This window comes from Salvia splendens, chromosome 7, assembly GCF_004379255.2.
Source record: "Salvia splendens isolate huo1 chromosome 7, SspV2, whole genome shotgun sequence".
Taxonomy (NCBI): domain Eukaryota; kingdom Viridiplantae; phylum Streptophyta; class Magnoliopsida; order Lamiales; family Lamiaceae; genus Salvia; species Salvia splendens.
The window spans coordinates 14,298,761-14,318,772 of NC_056038.1; the positions used below are offsets into that span (position 1 = coordinate 14,298,761).

Sequence of the window (20,012 nt, forward strand, 5' to 3'; positions counted from 1 at the left end):
AAGAGATTGCAGTTTCATCGTATACAAATCTCTACCATATTTATGTGACTTGAATTAAGGAAGAAATGATAACTGCCAAAGTTGGAATTACAAAACAATCCCCCAACTCTGATTTTCGAATTAAATTAATGGAAATATGTTATATTTGATATTAAATGCTTGAATTAATTATGACCACAAATTATAAAAATATGTGGACAAGATTCAGTTTCTAGTTCGGTCATTAAAAATAGTTCGACATCGAATACAATCCTATATATATATATATATATATATATCTATATATTAATATATATTTTAATATATTTGCTACAGTAAAGCGGTCCAATTAGTGGTTCGACTGGTCGGACCGTTGAACCGTGAACCAGTAGCTTTGTCGGTTCGCTTACCGATCCGATTTTTAAAACATTGTTCCTAATTGTGTAATATAAACTCTCCAGCGAATTAACCGTGTTGATTATCATCAAGAGCCCTCTGTTGTCTGTTTTGACATAACATCACATTTTGTAGTACTTATCGCTCAAATTTTTGAGGTCTGAAATTGAATTGTATCCAAGTAAAGTTGAGCAGTTTTCATTGGTTAGCAAATAATTAGAAAAACGCAGTTTTCATTGGTTAGCAAACAATTAGAAAAACAAGAGTGAATGTGTTAATATTTCAATTCATCAAAATAACACTAAAGCATAACAAGAAATGTTATTTTAAAGTAGTACTCCTCTCGTTCCTGGTTAATAGAGACACAATGAAAAACCACTTGAGGGCCAGGGTCCCCACCAATTTCAATATTTAGTATATTATGTTAATAGAGACACAATGAAAAACCACTTGAGGGCCAGGGTCCCCCACCAATTTCAATATTTAGTATATTATGCATACAAATATGCACATGGATAGAAATGGTAATTGTTGCAGATGGTTGCTGATTTTGGCTTACCACCATGAATGACAGTGTTCGATTCCTCTTAGTGCCTAAACAATCATACACTTTGTTTTTAGTATCAAAATGTTTAGTTTTAGTTTATATGTATTGTATGTTTTTGTCTCTTATTCTTTTGTTTGGTTTATCCTTAGGTTTTGGTTTTGTTCTATAAATGTAATACATCATATAATATCATTAAATTTAATTTGAGTTATGAACATATGGAAAGGTGAAATAATAATTTTGCACATATTATCCATCTTTTACTTTTTACTATAAATGGTAAGTAGTTTTCACATTCCACTCACATTTTATTATAAAACTAATACTCCCTACGTCCCCTATTAATTGTTCACTTTGGTTCCGGCACGAGTTTTAAGAAATGTAAAGGAAAATGTGTTGAAAAAGTTAGTGGTATATTAGTCTCACTTTAATATATTAGTTTTATAATAAATGCGAATGATATGCGTTAGTGGAATGTAGAGCCTACTTACCATTGATGGTAAAAAGTGAAACTGGAGAATTAATGGGGGGACAAACGAAAATGAGAAAAATAGACAATTAATGGGGGACGACGCCAAAACTTGACTCAACTTATTTTTAACACAAGTATACCCGCAAGTGTACGAGGCTAATGTAGAAAACAGCAAGCAAGAGTATCGTATCTACAGAGACAAGAAGTGTCAACCTAAGTACCACGAACCAACCTCAACTACTATCTAGATGAATAAGAAGGTTTTGTTTTTCTAAATCTACTTAAAAGCAAAGCATAAATAATAAATTAAGCAAAAAGAAACAACTTACACAAATAAAATAAATAAAAGATAATGGATGTAGATCAAGAATTAAGAAGGTAGAATCCTACTGAATCGATAACAACTATCATATGCTCAACTAAATTCCAAACTATGCCAGCAAAGGGTCTTAAGGGTTATTAAGCTATCACTGAGGTAAAACTATACTTTCTCTCGAAGCATAAAATTTGTAAATTGCTAACTAGAACCGAAGTCTCCTTCCTAGAACTAAGACAACAACTCCTAATAGCTCCTAAGATACTTAGCTTCATTCAAAGGCTCAAATCTCTCTATAATATTGGCAAAGACGTCAATTTCTTCTCATTCAAATTAGACTACTCATCTCTCGATTATTGTAGTAAAATCCACATACATTTATAAGGTGATCAGTCAAATAAATGTATAAACATAGAAGAAATCAAAATAACCACATGAGCCAAGGCATAGAAAAGGAAATCAATTAAACATAAGAATCATTATATCTCCCTCGTAGAACTTTATGGAGGATTTATCTACTCATGTTCATCACAAAAGTCAAAGAAATATTCAAGGAAATATTCAAAAATATTGTTTGAACAAAGATAAAATTAAAATATGAACTCCTAGAATTGGTTTAAGCGGATTGGAGGCCTTGTCTTCAATCTTGCGATGAATACTCGTCCTATTATTGTTCTTCTCTTCTTCCTAGGTTGAAAACTGGAATTTTGGGGTTGGAGGCGTGTAGAACCTGTAGAAGGCGTCTCTTGCATCTTTTATTAATTATGGCTCTAATTTCCTTCAATAGAACTGTCGGCCGAACCTGACGATCGATGTGGCTCGAAGATGGCGAGTCGCTAATACGGAGTGGATAGTGTATCAGCATGGACTAGGGGAGTCGTTTGGCTGACTGAGTCAGCAAATCTAGAAAGCGAGTTTGTTACCCAAGGGAGCTGAGTTTGTTATGGGAGGCTCACAATTCTCAGCGGGTGTTACCAACCATTTCTTGTTATTTCAATTCCTTTATTTTAGATTTTACCTTCATTATAAATAGGGAGTTCCTGAGAGGATTAATCATCTTCGAAAGTAGAGTATTTTGGACGATTAATTTCTTAGGCCTCCTGTGTGAGGATTGTTCTATTACCTATTTTTATTCACTCTTTCCAACAAAGCCGAGATTGTCATTCCAGATTTTATAATTACAGTTTATGTGGGGAGTTTGTATCTGCAAAGTTCTATCGAGCACTCCTTTAACAAATTGGGGCGGTGAACAATTGTTGCGACTCGCAGCACGGATACACGACTGGACGGGTTAAAGAAGGCTACCGGGATTTGGAGAATGGGGTCGACTCTGCCAACTCATCGATCGGCGAACTGAACGCGCAAATAACGGTGATCTGGTCTCAACTCGAGATGATCATAAGGGAGATACGGGCGAACCATTTCAACAACAAATCTGGCCCCAAAACAGGGCCCACCAGTGCGGACTCCACCGACGGTCTGGTGCAAAATACGTCTCCAGAAAATCGGGTGAAGGTGGCCATGGTGGCGTTGATAGCGTCGGCACTGCCTTGGTACCAACTATTGATTATGCGTGTTCCCACACTTTCGTGGGCGCAGTTCCTCCGAGAGCTTATGTAATGCTTCAGAAACAATGGAGCTCTTGACGAGTATGCGACATTCGAAGTGGTCCGCCACACCGAATCCCTTGCCGAGTTCGTGCCAGCTTTCGAATCACGCCTTTCACAGGTTCCGGACTTAGCCTATCATCAATACTTAGGTTTTTTCTTGGCTGACCTCCGGTCGGAAGTTCGTTTGCATATAAAAGTGGCCAAGATCACGAACTATGTGGGCGCGTTTGAATTTGCATAAGACATCGACCAATTGTCAGGAAACCCTGCCGCCTAGTCTTTTTCAAAATGTGTGCTTGATCTAGAAAGGATGCTTTTGAGAAGAAAAGAAAAGAAAAGAAAAAGAAAAAGAAAGAAAGGTTGTGAAAAGAAAAGAAAAATCAAAGGTTTGGAAAGTGAGTTGAAGAGAAAAATAAAGTGTTAGGAGTGTCTTGGGTTCTTAGAAAAGTGGAGTCATTTTAACTCTACTTGGGATACTTTTATGTTTGAGTCAATTTTTAGCCAAATATTCCTCACCTACCAAAGAGTCTACATTACAACAGAAAATAAAGACCTTTCGGACTTTTGATGCTTAATCACATCTAGTAGAGGGGGGATATGCATGATTTCAGTGCTTATACACATTACCTTTATACACTTTGAGAGTGAGAGAAAGAATCACTTCCCATCTATGGAAGTTTGCCACATGTGAGTGCATGAATTCAAGGTGTTCTACGAGTTAGTAATGAAAGTGCACTAATAAGTATTGCTTGATTTGATTGCGTTAATTTATGCTTGATCTATTTTTTTCCATACCTTGAGGCAATTATGACGTCTTGTCCTTCTGCATTCTGTGCGTCTATTTTGTGTCTTTATTGTTTTGTTTGAGGATCAACAAAAATGTAAGTTTGGGGGAGTTGATACGCTCGGATTTTGCACTATTTTAAGGCCTTTTTTGGTCCGTTTTTAATGTCAAAATCCCAATTCATGTCCATATTTTGCGTATACTCTATTTTGGTATTTTGACGTGTTTTGTGAGAATTATGCATATTTGAGCCTAAAAAGACAGCAAAAAGTCGAAGTTGGAAATCTGGAGTTTTCGAGACGCCCAGCGGACTGCTACAACTCATACAGCGACCACTGAGCCAGTAGCGGCCCGCTCAAGAGAAAGTTGTGCTGAAATGAAGAACACGCCCAACGACCGCTCGAAGAGTTTCCGAATCTACGGGATTATTCACAGCGACCGCTGCAACATAGTGTAGCGACCGCTATCCAAGAGGCAGAGGCTACGGATCAACATGCAGCGACCGCTGGGAAAACGCAGCGCACAGAATTGACATACTTTCTCCCCAAGATTTACCAAACTTAGCCATCTTTTACCTTATTTGTTGCTGGTCGATTTTTCCTCTATATATACCCCCTCAAACCTCTTCATTGTGATCCGCTTTTTGCCTTATAGTTCTAGATCATAAATTTGAGAGAGTTCTTCATTGTGCAAGAGGTTGAAGAAGGAATCAAGAGAAGATCAAGGCTACAAGGATTCAACCTTTGGGTTTTATTGCTTTAGTTCTTATGTTCACTTTATTTTCCCTTCAATCTATGTTTTTAGATTATTCAATTATGTGTAACTAAATTCATAGGATTCTAGGGATGTGTTAGTAATGACTTTGGTTATACAATTCCGTTTTCTATTTAATATCCGTTTTGTTTTTACTTCGTTTCTTCCCTAAGTTGTTCTATAATACTTCACGTTTGAGTGACACATTCGGTGATGATCGTGAGAGGAGGTTGGCTAGTTAGATCCACTTAGTAGACACTACAATTAGATTCCCTTAAAACGACACTGTTAATTGAGAGTACGGACTTTTCAAGGGTCTTAGAAGCTTTTAGGAGTTACGAATCTAGGATTGACAACCCTAGTGTTAGTAATCTAAGCTTGCGCCACATGGGCAAAACTTATGTGACTCTTTCTATCGAAGTATAAGCTGTGCTACGGTATTGTAGTTGAAATTTGTAGAACCATAACTGTGAACGCACATCCCTGGAATTCTCTTATCTCTCATATTTTACCTCTTTAATTATTTGCAATTAGTTGTTTATTTGCTTTCAAGTTGTTTTTAGTTTTTAAAATCTCCAAAACTTTGGGTTTTTCAAATAGTGAACGAAGCTTAGTAGAATGTAGTCAATCTGTGATTGTTTTCCCTGTGTTCGATATTGATAAGGCTAATTTCGTGCATCGGTTAGGGGGTTAAATTCAACAATTTACGGGGTCTAACACATCTTTTAAGCCAGGTGTGTAGAAGGAATCGCCAGGCCCAGGAATGAAGGTAGATAATCGCCTGGCGAAGGATTTGGCGAGAAAGTGAGCATAATGAAGGAAAAATTGCCAGACGGAGGAGATCGCTAGCCGAATGGCAGAACAGAGATTTCAAAAGAAGGCTTCTAGAAGATCGCCTCCACATCTATAAAAGAGAGAGCATGCAACATGAATAGGGAGGACTTTTTGGCTTTGAGCTCACTCACACACTCTTTTACACACACTTGGGGGAATCGGAAGTCTAGGGGTTTTTGGGGTTCATTTTCGGTTTGAAGTTGTGTACCACCGTCCTCACGTAGGGCGAAGAAACAATTTACTGCTTTCATTTTAGTTTTCTGTTCGGATTTCTACCGAGTCTTCGCTCTTCGAAGCTCGGCTTTCGTATTTGCTGAAATATTAATGATCTATCTATGGAACTTGTATTTTCTGTCATGATGATGCTGATGTTGAGTTTTGATTATGTTTGATTCGGAATTTTGTGGTTGTTTACTTGAATGGATGCTTTTCGCAGTTGATCGGGTGAATCGGAGTTGAATCAAGGTTAAATCGTCGTTGATCGGAGTGGATCTGTTGAATCGGAGCTCATGGAGTTGTTTCTGATAGTAGTTAGGTTCGGATTGCTTGGATCCGGAGTGGATTAAGCGTCTGACGTGTGGATCTGAAGCTGAGTTGGTTGATTGTGTATGAAGTTGATGACTCGTTTCTGTGTTTTTGTTTCGCTTCATCTAGTATATGTAGATCTGTTCTGTTTCCGATTAATCACCAGTTTCCGACTTCCGAATTATTATATTTTGTTTGAATCTGGATCATTACTCTGTTTTCTTCATGTTCATGTTTGAATCAGGTAACGAGATGCTGGTCGTTGTCGGTTAAATTCATAGTTTGTTATTTGCAGTTTTTCATCCGTATTTTACCTTTTCTGGAAATGGTCCCCATTGCATGTTTGATCTCTGTTTAGTTAGTTTAGGAAGTCGTTTACTAGGTCGAGGAAGTTTGTTTGAGATATTGAAGTCAAGATGATGTCTCATGTCTGCATGATATTTTCAGTTTCCTAGGTCTAGTGTTAGTTTTTATTCCCCAACCTAGTTATAATTTTCTTCTCAACCCAAAAATTGCGTGGCAGCAGTCAAACCCTTTTCCAGAATCTCTTAAATGTCTTCTTACGCATCCATCTTCGTGGGATCGACCCTTACTTCCCTGTACTAATTCATAGTATAGCGGGTTGAGGGTTTTTTTAACGCGGAATTTGTGTATCCGACGATCGAGACTTCCAGGATCCTCTGAGTTCCTAGACCTTGTGATCTAGCGGATTCTCAGGATTTGAGAAACTTGACCTAGCACAAAAGCACACACATATTCTTAATAAAAATTCCATAGGGCTTTTAGATATCCGGTACTAACCTTTAGCTACACCATATATACTCTGTATACTTCCAGGTTTATTTAGTGTTAATAAAAAGTGCATCAATGAGGAACCAGACGATGACATCCTTTCGTTGGTGAATTCCGAGGACCTGGACTCGGGGGTGGAGCTGCAACTTTCTGAGCTCTCTTTCAACGGGTTGTACCCCCCTCCCCAGACGTTAAAGCCTTTTGGCGATATTAGGCACCACATAGTCAAGGTGTTGATCGATAGTAGTGCCAACCACTGTTTTATCTCGGACAAGGTGGCGGCGTTGCTCCGTCTTCATGTCACCCCAACTACGCCCTATTCTGTCACGTTGGGTGACGGTTCGAAGGTTCGGGCAACCGGTATTTGTCACGACATTTCTCTCCAACTAGCATCCGAGGAGTTTGTTCAATCATGTTATGTGTTTCCCTTGCGAAGTATCGATGTTATTCTTGGCGTGTCATAGCTGGCCGATTTGGGGAACGTGATGGTGAATTGGCAGCATATGACCATGGAATTCTCGGTCAACGATAGGCCGTTATTCCTCTAGGGCGACCCATCTCTGACTCGGCATGAATGTTCCTCCCGTGACATCGCCACCTTGGAGGAGGGGGATTCTTGCTGGTTTTTGCATGTTTTGGAAGGCGAACTAAGCATGTTAGCATTCGAATTGGGCATAAACTTGTCAGTGGCTGCCCAATCTCAGCTTCGCGATATCATCGCGGTTTTTCCCTCAGTCAACCGCACTGCAACCACCCTTCATCCGGTGCGCCGGACTGATCATTGTATTCCTCTGCAACCAGGTCCCAGCATATCTTTGTGCGCCTATACCGCTATAATCACTTGCAAAAGGACGAGATGGAGAAACTTATTTCTGAAATGTTGACATCCGGAGTCATTCAGCCAAGCACAAGCCTCTACTCCAGCCCGGTCCTTTTAGTCCGCAAGAAGGGCGGTTTTTGGCGATTTTGCATCGACTATCGTGAGCTTAACAAAATGCATTGTGCCAGACAAGTATCTTATCCCCGTCATCCAAGAACTCCTGGATGAACTACATGGAGCTCGACGGTTCAGTAAGCTAGATCATAAAGCCGGATACCACCAGATCCGCGTGGCTGCGTCGGACGTCAACAAGACTGTTTTCCGCACTCACTCGGGCCATTATAAGTTTCTCGTGATGCCTTTTGGCCTGACCAACGCACCCGCCACGTTCCAGAGTTTAATGAATGATATTTTCCAGCCATTCCTGCGAACACTCCCTCGTGGTTAATCCAAAAAAAGTGTATGTTGTGCCGTGATAATGTGGAGAACCTCGGCTACATATTTTACTTCAACGGAGTCTGGATGGATCCATCCAAAGTTTCGGCTGTCATGCGTTAGTCGATTCCGACATTCCTCAAAGGCGTGCGGGGATTTCTCAGGCTGAAGCAGCTGTTGGCGCATCCTCTGTCCACACCGCCAACGGAGTCTGAAGCAGCTGTTGGCGCATCCTCTGTCCACGCTGGCACAACAAAACTGGACTGCCAAGTGTTGGGGTTACCGCAACGGAAGACACAGAAAACAAGCATATCCTTACGGATCTATTTAGCTTATTATGTATTCGATTCCAATTTCATGCAATTTAATCTAGATCTATAGAAAATCACAACAAATCACACATAAACATGCTATTTGAACTAGAGAACCTATTGTTGCCTTTTGATCCATGAATGGATCGATGTTGCTAGTTGAATCTGAATGGATCGACGTCTAGTTGAGTCTCCCGTCAATTCATGATTTCTCGACCACGAATCTTGTATTCTATTCCCACATCCTTGATTGTTCATCCAGATGGGCGGATCTTGAAGAATCAATATAGTGAAGTGAGATCTTGGGAAAATCACACAAAAATACGAGATTGTCTTGATCTAATCCTATGAATTAGAATGTAACAAGAACAAAATCTGAAACCCTAATCTCCCTAGAGCAGGGGCACAATAACCTATGCAAGAGAGTGAGAGAGAAGGGAGGTGACGACTAGGGTTTGGAGAGGGATGTGTTGTGCAATTGTATGCTAGGGTTTCTCACCTCTCTTCATTATTTATAAGATGGATTTCTATTGGGCTAGAATGTGGATCTATAGAGTGATTAGATGTTGGGCTAGCCCATTAGACAATAAACTTATTAAATCAATTAACCCATAATTTAATATATTATCTAATGGAAAATTATTTTATTCCAATAAAGAATAATAAGGGTATTGAACTCCCATCTAAATCACCAAATTACGAAGAACTTGGGTTCCATTTTATTTTATAATATTTCTCACGTTTAAGATTATCTTAATCCATTAATTTAATTCTTTGTCTGCTATATGACTTGAATTAAATTAATTCTCCAAAGAGTTTTTCTAGTTTGAAACTTTATTTATTATTGATGGAATAAAATTACAACTGCGCAGATTTCTGAATAATAAATTCCTTTGTCAAACACCTCTTGGGAATAAAATCATAACTGGGCATTCGAATCCTAATGAAATAATATTCTAATATTTCATGTTATTCAATCACTACAACCCATGATACCATGATTGAGTTGAGAAAAACTCACATATTGATAAGTCAAAGTGGCGTCTGATAAAAAAAACAATATTAATATTATTTGCACAGACTAAGAAATACTAAAATTTCTGAAGTTTATTCTTTCAGTAGATAGCAATAAAGAATATATTTCAGGTTATCCTTTCTGTGCTCTACCACACCAGTATTACTAATCTCTTCTTATGTAAGAGAGAATTATCACAAACACTGAACCACACCAATAGGTAGTCAATGTCTATCTAGGTTGTGAACTTGTTTATCTTCTTACTAGATCCGGTCAAGTCCCCTACTGAGAACCCATTAAATTCCCAACTTTAACTTTCTTAGTAAGAAACCTTAGACTTGTTTATTTACATTTCAATAAATAAACCATTATATTATAGTATATTATATTATCTATTCTCATAATTAGGTAAACGAGTGGACGTGGCGTTTCTCGTATACATGCACAAGCTGACTGTACAAAGGCATGTACGCTCGAAGCATCTTTAGTATACAAACCCCAGCACCAAGTTTTTGGGGTACGAGTTCTCCATCCTCTATAAAGATGGCAAACCCAATCACTCTGCCGACGCCCTTTCGTGAAGGGACGAGGACTTCATCGAGTTGGCGGCGCTGTCTCGGCCGACTTGGCCAGTCTGGTCAGACGTGCAATCCACTTAATTGGCTGACCCAGGGTTGTCCAGAATCAAGGCTAGTTCGGAGGCGGGGCTGTCCATTGTGGCTCACTTCAAGCTGAACCACGACATATTGTTCTATAATGGTCGAATCGTGGTTCCATCGCAGTCCCCTTGGATACCTAAACTTTTAGCCGGATTTCACCTTAATCCAAGCGGCGACCACACGGGAACGTATCGGACATACCGGCTGCTAGCAACCAATGTGTATTAGTTGGGTATGGTGAAACAGGTTGCCAACTTCATCGCTGCTTGCGCAACATGTCAACGGCATAAAACAGAGACTCTTTTGCCGGTCGGCCTGTTGGTGCCGCTATCGATCCCGGAGCGTGTTTGGGAAGAGATTAGCAAGGATTTCCTCTCCGTGTTACCCAAAGCTGGGGGGATGAATTGTATATTCGTCGTGGTGGATCGGTTATCCAAATATGCTCATTTCATCGGGCTGCGACACCCATTCTTGGCCAGACAGGTCGCGGATCTTTTTGCTAAAGAGGTAGTGCGACTGCACAGTGTTCCCCGATCCATAGTCTTGGACCGCGACCCGGTGTTCCTTAGCTCATTCTGGTGGGAGCTATTTCGAGCAACGGGGACTAAGCTTCGCATGAGCTCGGCTTATCACCCCGAGACGGACGGCCAAACCGAGGTCTTAAACCGTTGCTTACAAACTTATTTACGCTACTTCTCGCAGTTCGCCCTAGGAACTGGAACAAAAGGCTCGCTTGGGTGGAATATTGCTACAACACGTGCGGCAGTTGTAGATTCCCTTCCCCTCAACTATCCGGCACGACCCCGTTCGAGATCGTTTACGGTCGGCCTCCTCCCTCCCCCCAACTATCCATAGCTACCTTCCGGGAGAGATCAGATCGCCGGCAGTTGTAGATTCCCTTCGGTTCAGAGACGAGGCCTTGGCACAGTTGCAGCAGCATCTTTTGCGTGCTCAGCAACGTATGACCTCGGTAGCCAATAAACACAACCGGGACGTTCAGCACGAAGTCGGAGATATGGTTTATTTGAAGTTCCGGCAACACCGATAGTCCACCTAATTTACAGCGACCAACCGGAAGCTGGCCCCACGTTTTTTCGGTCCCTTTTGGGTGGAGGTGCGTTTTGGAAAGGCGGCCTACCGTTTGTAGCTCCCAACTGACTCTCGGATTCACCCGGTCTTCTATGTCTCACTTCTCAAACGGGCCATTTGTAATGCGGTCCCTGAACAGGATCTTCCGAAAGGCCTCATGGACGCCGACCAACCATTCCTTCCAGAGATGGTTCTTGAGGGACGAATGATTCAGCGAGATAATGCCTCCGTGGATAAGGTTTTGATCAAATGGGAAGCAAAGAGGGAAGACAAAGCCACATGGATGGACGTTGCAGATGTGTGCAGACAATTTCCTTATTTCTGCCTTGTAGACAAGGTTGTTTCGGCCCCCCGAGCAGTTGATACGGAGTGTAGAGTGTATCAGCGAGGGACTAGGGGAGTCATTTGGCTGACTGGGTCAGCAAATCCTGGAAGCGAGTTTGTTATGGAAGGGAGCCGAGTTTGTTATGGAAGGCTCACAATTCTCGGCGATTTTTACCAACCATTTCTTGTTATTTCAATTCCTTTATTTTAGCTTCTACCGTCATTATAAATTTATTTTAGCTCCTACAGTCATTATAAATAGGGAGTTCCTGAGAGGATTAATCATCTTCGAAAGTAGAGGATTTTGGACGATTAATTTCATAGGCCTCCTGTGCGAGGATTGTTCTATTCCATGTCTCTATTCACTCTTTCCAATAAAGCAAGATTGTTATTCCAGATTTTATAATTACAGTTTGTGTGTGGAGTTTGTGTGTGGAGTTTGTATCTGCAGAGTTCTATCGAGCACTTCTTATGCTCAGCCATCTTCAGCCTTTCCCTCTAACAGTCGCCAGCTACTCTTGGCAATTCGGTGCCAGGATCCTGGCGAGTCGCCAGGTTGGTCAGGTATGAAGCTGGCGGCTGGCCAGCTTCGTTCAGCATTTTCGCCCTTTTTCATCCCGGATGTTTCCTTTCGCCGTTGAAGCTCGTTTTCAACCATTTTTCTACACATTCTCCACAAAGAGGTCAAAATACCAATATCATAGGGAAGTAGCTATAATCATGTCTCAAAGTATACAATATATGATCAAAACAATGTAAAACTACTCTCTAACACCATGCAAAATCCAAGTAAATCAATATTCTACTAACTTTTTCAACTCACTTTCCTTTTCATTTCTTAAAACCCGAGCCGAAACCAAGGTGGGCAATTAATGGGGGACAGAGGGAGTACAACTATCGAATTTTGGATGTATACTATTTAGTGTTGATTTAGTAATTTACTACTCCCTCTCTTCCATGTTAATAGAGCCATTTTTCTATTTTTGGAAGTTTCAAGTTAATTTACTCATTTCTATTTTTTGAATAACATAATTCTCTCTTCTACTTTATTCTCTTTTCATATCTCCTACTTTATTCACCATCCATTTAACACATTATTTTTAAACTTGAAAAAAATGCTTCTATTAACAAATACCATTAGAGCATCAGCAGTGGCGGACGTCACCGCGGAATTTCCACAGCGTGCGGGAATTCCGTGGCGGACGTCCGCCATTGTGCGTGGCATGCACGGATACGGAATTCCGTTGAAGAATTCGCAGTTCCGCGAAATTCCACCGGGAATTCCGTGAGGACGTCCGCCATTGCGTTGACTCCCACGGACATCCGCGCGGAATTCTCGTTTATTGAATTAAATGTTTTTTTATTTCTATAAGTACATCCAGTTGAACTTCATTTTCATTCGCACCACTTGTATTAACAAGTTTCTCTCTCTCTAAATTTCTTTTATATATATGTAATGGTCGGTAGTAGTAGTGGTAGTGGTAGTGGTGGTGATGGGCATTATGAACACATGATGCGACTGATTCACGCACGTGTATGGGAGGCCGCGGAGAGGGAGGAACAAGCGGCCTTGGCGCCGGCGGTGCCTCGACCCATCCATCGTCGCACTATAGTACCCCGAGACTACCTCGCTGCCCACCATAGGTTGTACGCGGATTACTTTGCACCGGAGCCACGGTTTGGGAAGAACCTATTCCGGCGACGGTTTAGGATGCATCTTCCGTTCTTTCTGCGTATCGTGGGCGCTTTGGAGCGTTGATACGGTTTTTTCAGGGTGCGGGAGGATGCGGCTGGTAAACCCGGCCATACGCCGATTCAGAAGTACACTGCCGCAATCAGCCAGCTAGCATACGGAGGCGCGGCCGATATGTTCGACGAGTACCTCCACATCGGCGAGACGACTGCCCGAGAGTGCCTGAAGTATTTTTGTCAGGGCGTTAGGGAGATATTCGGGGATAGGTATCTTTGGAAGCCTACCCCCGAAGATTGTCAGGCTTTGTTGGATATGCACGGGAATCAACAGGGGTTTCCGGGGATGTTAGGCAGCATAGATTGTATGCACTGGGAATGGGAGAACTGTCCCCCTGCCTGGAAAGGGATGTACACTACTGGTTTCAAGGCCAAGAATCCCATGATGATTCTTGAGGCAGTAGCTGACTACCGGTTGTGGATTTGACATGTCTATTTTGGAGTAGCCGTGTCGAACAACGACATCAACATCCTCCAGTCGTCGCCCCTTTTCAACGACCAGTGCATGGGCGTCGGTCTGGCCGTCAACTTCGTCGCCAACGGCAACCAGCACAACATGAGCTATTATTTGGCTGATGGGATATACCCTATGTGGCCCGTCTTTGTGAAGACGATCAGATGCCCAGCAGATGAAAAGAAGATATATGTTGCGGGTCGCCAGGAGGTAGCGCGCAAGGATGTTGAGCGGGCATTTGGTGTGCTCCAGGCTCGATGGGCGGCAGTGAAGGATCCAACACGGCTGTGGTACGTTGACAGCATCGCTGACATCATGTACGCATGTATTATCATGCACAACATGATTGTCGAAGATGAAGGTCCAGCACTGACTGATTGGGCCAATGATGATGCTGATGCTGATGCTGCGGGTCCAAGCCATGACGTGGCAATAGCAATGTACGCATGGGGATACCCCATGACGAAGTCGATCGAGTCCGTGCATTTGCTGACATGCGCCAAAAACAAGCTCATGTTCGACTCCAGAACGATATTATTGAAGAAGTATGGCATCGGAGGGGTCTTCGTTGATGTAGTTTTAAATTATTGAAATGTATTTTTTTTTAATTTGGTGAAATGTACTTTTCTTTTTTTAATGGAATTTTTTTCCCTATTTGTGTCGAAATTTTAATTACGTTAATTGTTTAATTCCGGAAAGTGTGTTATTTGGGAATTTGTGAATTTTTTTTATTGTGGGAAGTTTGTCGGGAATTCTGCGGGGAATTCCGCCATTGTGCAGTGGGAAGTCCGTATGACGTGGCAGTGCAGTGGGAAATCCGTATGACGTGGCAGGAGGTGTTTTTAAGAATTTCGCGCCACTGCTGATGCTCAATATTCTGAGATGTCAACTGAATACTAAGTACACTATTGCAGTTGAAAATGTAAGCGTAAAAAGAGATCTTGGGAAAAATTTACTGCTCCTACTTCAGGAATAAATGCTAATACTATTTTCACTTCCATTTTATAGAATTTATTATCGGTATTTTGTATCACATCCGTGTAATTCATGGCATATTTATTAATTTATGGAGTAATTCATGGCATATTTATTAATTTATGGAGTAATTCATGGCCTATTTATTAATTTATGGAGTATTATTTTATTATTAATGTATGTGGACGTTGTGGTATAATAATTACTCCTACTTAATTAGTACAGTGCATTAAAAACTAGGAGTACAATAACAGCATAAAAAATACCCTTGTTATATTAAATAAATCTACATTAATCATGTAAGCATAATCAGTAAATATAATAAACACATTTGCAGATAAATGTAATTTTTTTGACCTAATTTCAAACTTATTTTTGAAATATAGTAAATCGATAAAATTATAAATCTTTATCACGATAATTATCATGATTACACAATTATATTACTATATTTATTTAAACTAGTTTTTACCTAAGTTGTCTTATATAGTTTGTGTAATAGATTAAATTTTTATCAGTTAATAATTCGAATTTATTTTATATTTGATATACTATTAAATAAAACTATGTATAAAAACAATATAATCATCATCAAATATAATTAATATCAGATAAATTTTAACATAAATTCAAAATAGTTTATAAATGTAATAAATCTATTATAATTATAAATCTTCATAATCATATTCATCATGAATCATGATTAGGTCATTATATATTTGTTTAAACACAATTTTTTAACCAAGTTGTCTTATTTTAATTATTTTAAACTTAAATAACATGAATATTGGCAATTATTTATTCTTTAAACTATTTTGAATATTTAAATAACATAATTTAAAATAGAATTATAAGATTATTATCTTTCGCAATCATCTAGGTAATTACGATGATTATTTAAAGAAAACTTCATTCACAATTTAATTTATGTAATAAATTTTTCCATGCATTGTAATGACAGAATGACAAGTTACTAAACATGAACCACATGAATACATGCCTAGAGTTAAAATATCAAATGATAAATAAAAGGCGTGGCCCAGAAAATAATAATTTTACAATGAGGAGTTCGGTTTACTATTTGGGAGGAAATAATATAAACGAAGTATGAATTTATATAACTAAATCATGTATACAATGCTACTACAAACAAATGTCAACAAATAGGAAATTCCTAAATTTTAAACGTCGCTCTTCTTCTCCAAAGCCTGTCTTCCTCTTTCGATTCATTCCATTTTCCACTTATCTTCATTTCTATGCAGTGGCGTATCCAGAGGTCACATGGGGGTAGAGCCCTGTGATTGAGATAAATTTAACTAAAATTTAACTAATATTGCAAGAGATCTGAGGGTAGAGCAACAACATTTCACTTGGTAGGATGGTCTTATTTTATCATTTTGGTCTGTCTAATAAAATTTGTCTCATTTTACTTTTTACCATTTTTTAGTGGCGACCTCATATTTCATTAACTCATTCCTACTCACATTTTATTACTCCCTCCGTCCCAGATAATTTGTCCGATTTTTCCATTTTGTTCCGTCCCACATAATTTGTCACTTTTCACTTTTTACTATTTTTTGTAGTGGATCTCATATTCCACTAACTCATTCCTACTCACATTTTATTATAAAACTAATACATAAAAGTTGGACTCACATTCACTAACTTTTTCAACTCATTTTCCATTACATTTCTTAAAACTCGTACCCGATCAAAGTGAGACGAATTATATGGGACGGAGGGAGTATAAAACTAATATGGAGTATAAAAGTAGGACCAACATTCCACTAACTTTTTCAACTCATTTTGACATTTTTCATTACATTTTTTGAAACCCGTGTCCGGTCAAAATGAGACAATCTTTGTGGGACGGAGGGAGTACTATATTATAGCATGTGAACAATAAAATTGACAATCATTAACGTGCAATACAATGGTGTGAGCTTGATCTCCCGACATCCTTAAGCCAATCCACAACTTGATTCATGGTTGGCCTCTCCATATCATTGTGATTGAGACACAGACAAGCAATCTCCACAACTCTCCTCATCTCTCCATCAAACCCCCCCTCTCTAATCGCCGCATCAAACACCTCCCCTGCCTCCACCCTCCCCTCCCTCCTCATCTCCATCACCCACTTCACCACCTCCCTCTCCCCCTCCCGATTCATCACCGAGAACGGCCTCTTCCCCGTCACCACCTCCACCATCACCACCCCGAAACTGTACACATCCCCTCTCCGCGTCGCCACCCACGACCCCCCGTACTCCGGCGGTATGTACCCCAGCGTCCCCACCACCTCCGTCGTCACATGCGTCCTGTACGGCAGTATCAGCCTCGCCAGCCCGAAATCCGCCACATGTGCCTCCAAGTTGTGGTCGAGTAGAATGTTGCTGGATTTAACATCTCTGTGCACTATGCATTTCTCGTGCATGTACGCCACGCCGCTGCCGGCCCCCACCATGATCTTCAGGCGGCGCGGCCAGCTCAGACTGACCGCGCCGCCTGGCTTCTCGTGCAGCCAGTAGTCCAGGCTGCCATTCTCCATCAGCGGATATATGAGCAGCCTGTAGCCGTCGTGGAAGCAGTATCCCTTCAAAGACACAAGGTTTTCGTGTTGGGATGTGGAGAGAACTTCCAGCTCTGCTTGGAACTCTCTCTCCACGAGGCATGTGTCTCCCGAGAGCCTCTTGATCGCCAGTTTCGTCCCGTTTTCGAGAACTGCCTTGTATACTAGTCCGAAGCCTCCTGTGCCGATGATGTTGGATTCGCTGAAGTCCTCTGTGGCTTCCAGGATCTCAGACATGGACAGAGTGTCTATCTTGTTGTTGCTGTTGTTTGGGAATATTGTGACTAGGCTTTCTGCGGTGCTTCTTGCCTCGATGTCGATGCTTGTTGTCTGATCAAGGCCTTGTTTCTGATCCATCCTTCTCCACCACTTGTCCAAGAAGCAATATATAAGTAAAGAGATGGTGAAAATGGATGAACATATGGCAAGGACTAGTACAATCACTTTCTTCTTCCCTGTCCCTTTTGCCAGAGGTGAATTATTCGTTGGTGCGGCGGCTGAGCAAGAAATATTCAAGATACGGCCGCAGAGCTCTGGGTTTCCTTGGAAGCTTGAGGGTGGGAAAGTGTCAAACTGTCCTCCTGTGGGGATTGGCCCTTCAAGATTGTTGTCTGCGACGCTGAAGAAGGAGAGGAAGTGGAGGTTTTGGAGTGATGAGGGGATCTGGCCGGAGAAGTGGTTTCTCGAGAGGTCTAGTCTCTCCAAGTTGGTGAGATTGGACATTGCACCCGGGATTTCACCGGAGAAATGATTGCCGCTGAGATCAAGGGCTAAGATGAACTTGAGCTGGCTGATGGCGTTAGGGATTGCGCCGTTTAAGCTATTATTCCCTAGATATAGAGCTGTGGGCAAGCTTGTGAGTTGATGGTAGATTTTGTATTGATGACTGGAGACATTGTCAGGTGTGACAAAGACAGGCAGCTCTAAATAGCTGCTATCAATTTGGTGAGAGCTCTGCTGAAATGCTAGCCTCTGCATTGTTGCGAGTTCAATAGGGAAGTTTCCTGATAGTTTGTTATTTGACACATCTAAGTAGAAAAGCTCTTGAAAACTCCCAACCCAACCAGGAATTGTTCCTGTAAGAAAATTGAAGGATAAGTCTATAACCTCGAGATTAGGCAGCTTCGACAGCCAGAATGGAAAAGAGCCGCTGAATCCGCAGGCACCAAGGGCAAGAACTCGGAGATTATCAAGGCCAACCAAACTCACATCGCCATCGCTAGGAAGTGTTTCGCCTTTGAAATTCTTTGAGAGGGTTAATGTGGTGAGCTTTTTGCAATCTCTTAAGATTGTAAAGGCAGCTGTGATGTTGGTTAGGCTGTTGTGTGAAAGAGAGAGGAAAGACAAAGATGGAAGGGACACTAAGCTTGGAAGAATCTGTCCAGTGAGATAGTTAGAAGCTAGTCGAATCGCGGTCAGTTTTTGGCAGCTGAAGAGGCTCTCTGGCAAAGTTCCTCTGAATAGATTGTTGCCTAAGTCAACTGATTTGAGGTGCACAAGCCTTGAGAAATCATAAGAGGAAAGTTCACCTTGTAAAGAGTTGAGCCTTAGATTCAGTGTGATCAGACTTGTGCAGCTTGTAATAGATGTTGGGAGGGTTCCGTTTAGGCGGTTCATGTGGAGATGCAGGTGTTCCAAGCTGGACAGCCTCCCGATATCTTGACTGATAGCGCCTGTCAGCTCATTGCCACACAAGTTGAGGATCTTGAGGTTGATGAGGCTGGCTATACTCGGATTGATCGCTCCCGAGAGCTTGTTTCTAGGTAGGTAGAGCTCTTGCATCGTCGACAAACTGTAGATATCATGTGGGATCTGTCCAGACAAGATGTTGAAGCCCGCTCTTAGGCTCAGCAGCTCTGAGCACTGTTCGAAACCGGGAGGAATCTGCTCTGAGAATTGATTGTTGGAGAAATCGAGGCGCTTTATTGAGGGTGAAGAGGTGCAGACGAAGGATGGAAGTGATCCGGAGAAGCTGTTGTTGCTGACATCAAAGGCTTGCAGTTTCAACGCCTTGTCAAGAAACGAGGATTTGATTGTGCCATGGAATGAATTGCAGGACAAGTTGAAGGTGGTGGTGGTGTTAGGCAGATTTTCCGAGGCTGAGAAGGCGCCTCCTGAGAGGCGATTGAGGCTCAAATCGATCAGCTGCAGGGTGGTGAGTGAGGCGAAGAATCCATCCGGGAGAGGGCCAGAGAGGGCGTTGCGAGAGAGATTGAGGCGAGACAGAGTGGTTAGGTTGATGACCGAAGGCGACATGGTTCCAACTAGGCCTCTTGAAGGAAGCCATAGAGTGGTAACTCTGCTCGAGCCATCGCAGCCAACACCTTCCCAGCTGCAGCAGTCCGCGGAGAGAGACCAGTTGAGGGGAGGTGTGGCCGAGATGCTAAGGTTGAACAACGATAAGGAATCGCGATCGAGCTGATTGCAGGAGCCATTAGATGTAGATATCGATATCGCCACTACAAGTATGGCTACCGATATATTTAAATGCATAACGAGAGAATTCAAGAGCATGGCTGCTTCAATTGTGCTGCAAAGGTCATGGTTTTCAATTCTTGATTAGAGTATATGAGAGAGAGGGGATGACATAGGCATGGAACAATA

General features: G+C 41.4%; 1 protein-coding gene across 1 annotated transcript; it reads right to left on the reverse strand.

Moving 5' to 3' along the window:
• Positions 1-16,621: 16,621 nt before the first annotated feature.
• LOC121811187 (tyrosine-sulfated glycopeptide receptor 1-like) lies at positions 16,622-20,012 on the reverse strand. The gene has a single exon (XM_042211990.1). It carries the CDS (start codon positions 19,920-19,922, stop codon positions 16,758-16,760), a length of 3,165 nt encoding a protein of 1,054 aa, XP_042067924.1. The 5' UTR covers positions 19,923-20,012; the 3' UTR covers positions 16,622-16,757.

Excerpts from the sequence above, each read along its gene's own strand:
- LOC121811187 (XM_042211990.1), bottom strand. The coding sequence starts at position 19,922 with ATGCTCTTGAATTCTCTCGTTATGCATTTAAATATATCGGTAGCCATA.